This window comes from Temnothorax curvispinosus, unplaced genomic scaffold, assembly GCF_003070985.1.
Source record: "Temnothorax curvispinosus isolate PA1 unplaced genomic scaffold, ASM307098v1 QBEX01000372.1, whole genome shotgun sequence".
NCBI classification, from domain to species: Eukaryota; Metazoa; Arthropoda; class Insecta; order Hymenoptera; family Formicidae; genus Temnothorax; species Temnothorax curvispinosus.
The window spans coordinates 114-9434 of record NW_020210152.1 but is presented as its reverse complement, the minus strand read 5'-3'; the positions used below and the strand labels follow the sequence as shown (position 1 = coordinate 9434).

General features: G+C 34.1%; 1 protein-coding gene across 1 annotated transcript; it reads left to right on the top strand.

The window, feature by feature from the left end:
* The first annotated feature begins 5245 nt into the window (after positions 1-5245).
* Positions 5246-7372, top strand: LOC112453898 (acyl-CoA Delta(11) desaturase-like). Its single transcript, XM_025014921.1, has 5 exons — positions 5246-5609; positions 5903-6033; positions 6114-6319; positions 6704-6889; positions 7020-7372. Exons 1-5 carry the CDS (start codon positions 5348-5350, stop codon positions 7303-7305), a joined length of 1071 nt encoding a protein of 356 aa, XP_024870689.1. The 5' UTR covers positions 5246-5347; the 3' UTR covers positions 7306-7372.
* Positions 7373-9321: the final 1949 nt, after the last annotated feature.

The following is a 9321-nucleotide window of genomic DNA, read 5'->3' as shown; positions in this document are numbered from 1 at the left end:
CATTCTATGTTTTACATTTAATAGCTTTTAAGTGCAGATGTGTAGGTGATTAGCTCACAGCATCCTAAGTTCAAATGGAAGTACACATATAGCAGTTGCCTACGTGTGTTAAGTGTTGTTACGTGTGGACCAACGGCTTGACATCTCTTCTGAAAGACGAAGCGCAATTTTACCGCGAGTCCTCTTGTTAAAATTCTCGTGCAAGGGGGGAGGGAGGGTAAAGTTTAAAATATTAAAATTTCTGTGATTAGATAAACTCGAACCCGATTCCTCGCGGTTACGCATCTGCGGCGCTTTATTGCACTAGACCACTGCACTGCCACCCCTATAGTATTGAATGTTGATGACTACAAATAAATTTTTCTGGAAACAAGTAATATCTATCTGTTAGAAATAATGCAATCAAAATCTGTTTAAAAATGTCCTATATAAAAAATCAAAGTGTCCTAATTAACCGGTGCTATATATTCAAGAGCCACTGCAATTGTCTTTTAAACTTTTAAATCATAAGATGCATATACATATTTTGAATATATAGGTATTAATAAATATATATTCAAAATATGTAGGGAGAGTCCGGGAGAGTTGAACCACGTTTTACTTGAAGGTCCATAAAATTTAGTGTAATTGATGTATAGATTTTTTATTCATGTCAAAGTAAAGCCTTATTATATGGCTACAATTTGTGGAATTTGTAATTTTAATAAGTTTATAAATGTAAGTGTTATATTAATTTAAAAAGAAAACGAGATTTGGTTCATCTCTCCCCAAGAAAGAGGAGACATGATCCATATAGATAGATTTGACCATATAGGTAGATTTGACCATATCCTATAAACTTATGGAAAAAATAATGAAAACATATTTAGACTACAGTTTATATTAAGAATTTACAAATTTAGACATTAAAATCACATCTCTAATGTTTTAATGAGCACGTTAAAACACGTTTGTCTCACTCACAGTCGAAACGCACTACCGAGCGTCATGTTGTCATGTGACATAATAGCGACCGATGATCCGTATGTCGCAACTTAACAATTGCGCGCTTGGCTCGAAATCTGAACAAGATATTTGAAATAGTTCAACTGTCCTGTATGGTCAAATCTCCCGGACTCCCCCTATATGCATCTTATGATTAGAACGTATTAGATTAACGCTATGTCCAATTCTTTTTGCTCGTCAAAATTTTTTGGCGTCCTTTATTTCAGACATTTAAATCTAGTAACTCTAGATTTACCTGGCCTTCGTAGTTACCTGCGTGTATCTTAAATAACTTGGCGTTAAGAGTGTTGAATTAGAAATGTGCCTATAATAAGATTGAAGGCCGAAAATACAATGCGTAAAAGTCTATGTTTCGTTGTCTGCCATCAGCCTAACAGATTATGCCGCACGTGCGTCATTTCGCGCGTAGATTATTTTAGAATCATTCTAGGATATTTGACTTTCACATCTTAATATTATTGACCTTATTGCATATTCAATTGTGATCGCGATCTGACCTATACTGTGACTAAATATAGATCTAGTCATCAACCGTTTACGAAAGAGATATAAGAATTAAACGTCGTATTTGATGTCGTACAAAGCACGTATTGTAGAACTTTTCAGAATAGATTCTGATCAAAATTATTTAGTTATTTCCTAAATTTGTATCCAACTGAATTTTTAAACTCTCTGGATGTGCCTGGCTTACCACCGCACAATTTACAACTAAAGGTTGGCTCGGTAGTCATCATGCTTCGAAATCTAAACCAACCAAAACTATGCAATGGAACGCGTTTGGTGATAAGAAAACTGATGATCAATGTGATTTACGCGACGATACTTAAAGGAAAATTCAAAGATGAGGAAGTTCCCATTCCGAGGATTCCGATGATCCTAACCGATATGCCCTTTGAGTTTAAACGAATTCAATTTCCGATTCGTCTTGCATTCACCATGACGATTAACAAATCACAAGGCCAATCCTTAAGTGTTTGTGGTTTAAATTTAGAAAATGCATGTTTTTCTCATGGTCAATTGTACGTGGCATGTACGTGTCGGCAAACCGTCCGCTTTATTTGTTCTTGCGCCTGATAACAAAACGAAAAATGTCGTATATCACAAGGTGCTTCACTGAAGAGAATCAACCCAAGTGTAACCCATGCAGCAAAATACATAGCTTCATCAAAGCAAATTTTATATATATTATCCTAATGAACTATTGAACTTAATAAATTTTTTGTATTTATTTTATTACGTTAATTAAAATCATAAATTAAGTTTAGCTAAAAGGTATCACTACATTCATTGACTGTTAGGTGGTACGAAGTTCGCCGGGGCAGCTAGTATATATATACATGTATGTATGTATGTATGTAATTAATTGTAAATACGATATCACTTATTATTAGACCGTTCGAGTAGGTTTACCGGTTTTACCATCCATCGTTGGACGACTAAATGGATAGCCCTATCTGTTTTGTGTCACGTCATTTTTCTACGACTGGTTTGAAGATGTAGTATTAAAAAGAATTATAAAAGAAAGAAAAAGGGAATTTTCAACGGCGATGCAGATCATAAAAATTGTTTGGTGCCCAACTTATTTAGAGTATAACTCTGGTTGGCAAAATGTTAACTTTAAGAATCACGTTGAATCCCAACAAATTTTTTGACTCGTGTCCTTAAATCATATTTATAGAATATAAAATGCTAACACGTTTTTTAAGTACACAACAATAAATTTAAATAAATTTTAGTTTAAATAAATATGTTTGCAAGATTATCTCTCAAAACATATTGTGCGTTGCGAACATCAGAATCGATACTCAAACTAGTAAAGATACATGCCTGGAAAATAGAAAGCTTTTTCAATCTATATACCTGAGATACTCTTTTTCGCGATATAAATTTCTCCCTTATAAATGCTAGAATTGCGCAATTATTCTATGTGTTAATAAGCACATTTCACTGTCTATTGGACCATCAATCCATTATCTCTTTTATGAATTTTGTTCAACAAATCAAGCAATCTCTTTTTTCGTCTTAATATAATGTTTTATATAATGGTAAACAGTAATTATAATCATATTTCATTCATAATAAATCAGTCACGATTTACGCGTATAACGCACTTCGGACCTGCACGTGAACTTTTATAAGAATATCATGTGCTGCTCGTCGGTTTTGTTGATTTGCCATGCAAGCAGTGTGACGGTGTCATCAACATCGCTGGCAATCTCTTTCTCTTCAAGCATTGTCAATAATATTTAACTCCCACGCATGATGCGTCTCTCAGTTCTTTTGTCGACGTCGATCGTTGTCCACTTACCGACGGTAAAGCCTGCCAACGACGAAGTCTCTACTGAAAAGACTAACACTTGCAACGAGAGATTCGCGTCTTCTATTTTCCACATTTGTCATCTCGGCGAGAGAAATAATCCACCGCCGCGGCGCCGCGGCGCCGGTCTCCACAACGAAATCAGTCGCAAGAGCTTACGAAGAGGTAAATCGATCTAATTCTTTATTCACGATTAGCATCTCAACCCTAGCTGCCAGTTTTCGTCTTTCTCCCCATTGTGACTTTGTCAGCAATTGCAATTGCGTCTTTGTTTTTGACAAATTACTAAAGCACAAACATATTTAATTGACTATTAACATTTAATTAAAGAGTTTCATTGCTCTGAGTTATTCGAGATATTGAAGAATATTCACGATATTAATTCATTATTCATTGAAATTGGAGTAAATACCTTTTAATATTTGCCCTCCGTAATAGAACAAGTATGAATAAAAATCATTCATGCTCCATGCTTGTTTTGAATTTCTATAAATTTTGTTTTTGTTACTTAAAAATATTTATTATCCTAACAAAAAGTATTTACAAAATAAAAAAAATACCCCAAGTACATAACAAATCAGAGTATATAAATTTTGGAAAAGTAGATGTTATAAAAATTAACTTTGTTTAAAAACAGATATGAGATCGATGCAATTAACCAAACACAACCAAGCTGATAGCATTCTAAACATTTATAGAAAGGGTCAAGGGCCCATGTTCTCAACTCTCTTTTATTGATAAAAGATAAAAGAAAGTGTTGAGAATATGAGCCAATGTATTATTTATTACTTAAAACGCAGCTCTAACGTAAGACTGCGTAAATCACTGTATTTTCATTGCGCGTAGAGTATTATAATACTCATTAAAGATACTTATATTCGCGTAGGTATATACATATATACTCTATCGTAGGGGGAATACGCGGCTCGCGACGTCCAAGTTTGACTCGCAGAACAAATGAAAAATAAACTAAATTATAAAGCGCTGAATTGTTTTTTACCTTTATCAGTAATGCGATATTGCAATCGGGGTCCCGAGGTCTCGACCACGTCCACAATTGCTCGTCAACTGCTCTTGTTGCGAAGTTAACAGAGACTGCATTTCGGTACTTACTGCAGTTAGCAACTGTCAGTACTGAATGTTTATAGTAAGTATACGTGACGTAAAATATAGAAAAATATAGATTTTTCAGTACTGACAGTGAATATCGAAATGCAGCCAGAATCTCGATCTCATTGATTTATTAATAAAAAACATATTATAAAAACAAGAAAGTAAAAAAAGCAAAAAATAAAAAGATTTGTCTTGCTTCACCTCTACGTGGTGATCCCTAGGTAACGCTATAAGAAGGCAAAAATATAAATATATTTAATATAAAATATAAAAAATATAATATATTCTAAATTTTTAGCTGCTGCGGTCCGCGGTATAACTTCAAATTTCACATTTATTCTGTCAAAAAATTTAGTTGCGTTTCTCTGCTCTATCGCCTTACTACATTCCCACAGTAAGAGAAGAAAAATGTATACGCGAGATGTAACACAGCAAACATTGAAAAAAGTAGGAAACGCAGCGTGAGCTTTGCAAAGCATAAAACTAAATAAAAATGCAAAATTTCGAAAATAAACGGTCGCAGACCCTCCTCTCTCTCTCTCTCTCTCTCTCTCTCTTTCTCTCTCTCTCTCTCTCTCACTCAAAAATATCAATAAAAAAAACTTCTTTCGTTCAAAATTGCCATTTGTTCATTAAAAATTATTCGCTGCAAAACGAGCCTTCCCTAAACATGCATTTTCACAAATTTCCCTGCAATTTGGACAATTTTAAGTTTTACATATTCAGTAGGCCCAAAAATATAAAGCTAGATCAATTTCATACGTTTTCTTTACAGGCAAATTTTGGCCCTATTTCAGCATCGTTCTTTAATCTTCAGTCGTCTGATTTAAAGAGAGAAGATGATAGCCTGCTGTTTGTTGGTATAGCGTAAAACCGATTTTTTGGATTCAGTCCAGCAATCCGAAAACAAAGATGGCACCAAATATTTCAAGCACGATGTCCAAAAATTTCGAGAAAGATTTCCAGAAAAAGGAATCTTCAGCTACTATGAAGATAAATACAGACAATAAAAATGGCACATGGAATGGAACTAAAATTTATACAAAGACGAAAGGCTGGTTCAAAACGGATCTGAAGTGGTTTAATATCATATCTATTAGTCTTTTTCATTTATACTTTGTCTATGCCTGTTTTACATTTAAATTTCTCGAAAATCTGAAGACGACCGCTTGGAGTGAGTATCCGTTAAACATTTTTTTGTTAATTTGATTCTTTTTAATACTCTGATGAAAAAACATATAACAAAATATAACATAAAAGTAAATTATAATTATATTTTCGAAAGACTCTCGTTTTACAGTCGACAGAATCCATGGCATTGACAACAAAATATTATGAAAGATTAATTGTACAATCGATAATTGGTGCTACTTGTACAATCGCGAAATATACGTTAATTATTTTTATGCGTTTTCACATAAGCATGACAAATGTTATTAAAGTGTGCTAATTTTTCTTTATTTTAAGTATATATTATGAATATAATGGGAGGATTAGGCGTCACTGCTGGTGCTCATCGATTATGGACCCACCGATCTTACAAGGCAAAGTGGCCGCTTAAAATTATACTTGTCATTTGCTACACTTCAGCCGGCATGGTAATCGAACGTTTATAATTGCCATTTCGCGTGTTGTAAGATGGAAGAATTTTTCTTTACAATTATCTTTTTTTTCTCAGAACAACCTTTATGAGTGGGTGCGAGATCATCGGGTGCATCACAAATATACGGATACGGACGCAGATCCGCACAATAGTAAACGAGGATTCTTTTTCTCTCACGTAGGCTGGTTGATGATGAAGAAACATCCGGAGGTGATCCAAAGGGGTCTTGAGATGGATATGAACGATATATTGGCCGATCCTATCGCCGCATTTGGTTACAAGTATAAATCTGCGCAGAGAATGAATAATTATTTACGCAAGATGCTTTCATATTAAAAAAAGAACCAAAGAAAACAAGAGGAAATTTATTCGCACTTATTTGATTTATCTTGAAAACGTGTATTTATTATTCCAATATCTTTCTGTTGCACTATTTTAGAAAACCTTTTTTTTTTATACGTACCTAGACAACACAATGTCAGAAATCGGGACACATAACGTCATATCATACGATGTCATTAGGACATCATGATGACGTCATGTGTTCCGATTTCCTGACATTGTGTTATTTGTCGCAAGATTTTCTCGCAAGATATACGATATAATGTGTAGTTATGTAATATAAAAAAAACTGTATATCGTAATTAATTTATGATATTTCGCAGATATCACTCGATACTCAAATTTATCTTCGCCTTCCTGCTTCCGGCAATGGTGCCTGTGTATGGATGGAATGAGACTTGGTATAGAGCCTTCGTGTCGCAGATTATTCTTCGTTATATATTTTTTTTAAATTGTGCGTGGACTGTTAACAGTGCGGCTCATATCTGGGGCTCAAAGCCATACGATGCGTAAGCAAATTAGTCATTATAAAATACAAATTATACACAGTTATTCGTATATAACAATATGATCGGAAGAAATCTCCGAGCTTTCGTTATTCTGTGTCACCCCAAATAACTTTATTTGTTTTAACGGCAGACACATGAATCCAACACAGAACCGATGGGTCAACATTATGACGGGCGGCGAAGGATGGCACAATTATCATCATGTCTTCCCGTGGGATTACAAGGCTTCCGAGTTTGGCAGCTATTTCAAATATAATATTACCACATTATTCATCGATTTATACGCGATGATCGGATGGGCGTACGATCTCAAACAACCATCGCAGGAGCTCGTGAAGACTATCGCAATGAAAAAGGGTGACGGGAGCTATCCCTTATGGAGTGCCGTGCCATATTCAGCCAGTAAAATTGAATAACAAAAATGATTTACAATTAGAGTTGTCTTATCCTCACGATAGAGAATTCCTTTAGCTCAATTAACGACAATGCGAACAATTATGATTTAGATAATTTATATGCGTTTATTAATATAACGTATACTATAATAAAGTAAACTTATATGTTTTTATTTTTTTTAAGAATGCAATATTTCTTTATTAACTATTTGATAATTGATAATTAAATAATAATAAAATATTGCCTTTTTCATCATTCCCTTGATTTCAGATGGTTTTGAAGAGAATTAATATGAATACATCATGTTACAATAGTATATTGCAACAGCATGTTTCGCCTATATCGTAATTATTAACTTATTTTTAATTAATTGAAATTAATATTAAAACTATCGGAGATTAATCTATATTTATTTCTACTGAATTCTTCTCAATTCTGAGAATTAGAAGAAAATTTGGCTATATATATTGGCGTTACAGCTGTTACTTCAGGACAGTCAAAACTTTATCTCCTTCCCCCTAGCAAAGTAAAATAGTATATTACACCAAGGGGAGAAAGCTGCGTTTATCAGACGGGCTCGGGCCGATGAAAACTCGGGCGGCAATCACACAAGTCTGAAAAAGCGTTCGACCCGTGGTGCAAACGATATTTTTCACAACACCTTTACGAAAATGTTCAACTTTCCGTGGAGGTGTTGTGAAAAAACCCACTATTTACCTAAATACCAACTGATGAAAATATTTGTTCGGGTCTTTCAGATTCAAGGGTAGTAACCTAGGGTTCAGACTTTACCAAAAGACGTCTTGAAAACGTCTTCAAGACTTTCTGAATAGACGTCTGAAAGTTGTTTTTTTTTGTAAGATTTTTTGAAACATGCAGATATTTACATTATCGACTGTGACATTATCAATTGAAATCAAGCTCAGACAGCACGCATGTCTATCTTATGTCCAAAATCGGGACAGTCTTAGGCCTTAAGCAGAATGGCTGTCTTGGCAGTGTTTTATGCCTTAAGTCATTGTCTTATGTAACGCACAATACTGTTATACTGTATTGTGCGTTACATAAGACAAAGACTTAAGGCATAAAACACTGCCAAGACAGCCATTCTGCTTAGGCCCTTAAAAACATCTTTAAGACGTCTTATAATATGCTATTTAAAATATGTCTTAATGTCTTTAAGACATTTTATGTCCTGATTTTGGACATAGTACTATCCGGAAAAGATACGGTAGTGTATTTTGCAAGTATAGGCGCAGCGAGCAGACATAGACCGTGTATCTATACGCGAGCTGACGAGCTCAGAAATCTTTAGATTATTGGATTTCAATAACGGCTAAACTATGATCAAGTTCTGAGTAAGCTCAATCGATAGTTTATTGGGTTCGAATTATATAATAAAAGTGTTTTTATTTTTCATCAATTATACGTGTCCTACGAGCGGAGATATTGCGATGCAAAGTCCGAAATGTAAATATTTTACACATTAAGATACGTTATCATTATCGCTCTCTCATAAAACGTTATTTACAATTTTTCGACACTATGCTAGCAAACAAGGTTTCTCGCTGGTGCTGCATCGAAAGAAATTGGGAATATTTTTAGCGTCTTTACCATATCTATAATATAATATGTGTGAAGCAATATTTCTGATAAACCATGCGCGCGTTATTATCGACCCAGCAAGTAAATCAGGCCGATAAGTCAGGTCAAGAGGAAAATTTTAGATAACTCACTATAGCTGCGTTCGGCGAAAAAAAAAAGATATTCGAGAAAATAGAGGATACAAGAAGAAATATGATAAATGTTTTTTAAAAAATTATACATTTTCAAACCTACCAAAATAATAGAAGATATTTAAATGTATGTAACTTTTAATTAAAATAAAAAATATTTAACGCAAAAAACTTGGCGCTGCTAGATTTTGAAATATAGCAAGACAATCAAGATAATGAAAACACATAATGTTTTTAATTTAGACCTAAACATAAAACACATCACGCACACACACACGTAGGTATCGTACATGCTTATCA

Bases quoted from the DNA above. Each gene is read 5' to 3' on its own strand.
- LOC112453898 (XM_025014921.1), top strand. From the start codon at position 5,348: ATGGCACCAAATATTTCAAGCACGATGTCCAAAAATTTCGAGAAAGAT. The intron at 5,610-5,902 runs GTGAGTATCCGT...CTTTATTTTAAG, and splicing joins TCTGAAGACGACCGCTTGGA to TATATATTATGAATATAATG. The intron at 6,890-7,019 runs GTAAGCAAATTA...TTTTAACGGCAG, and splicing joins GGCTCAAAGCCATACGATGC to ACACATGAATCCAACACAGA.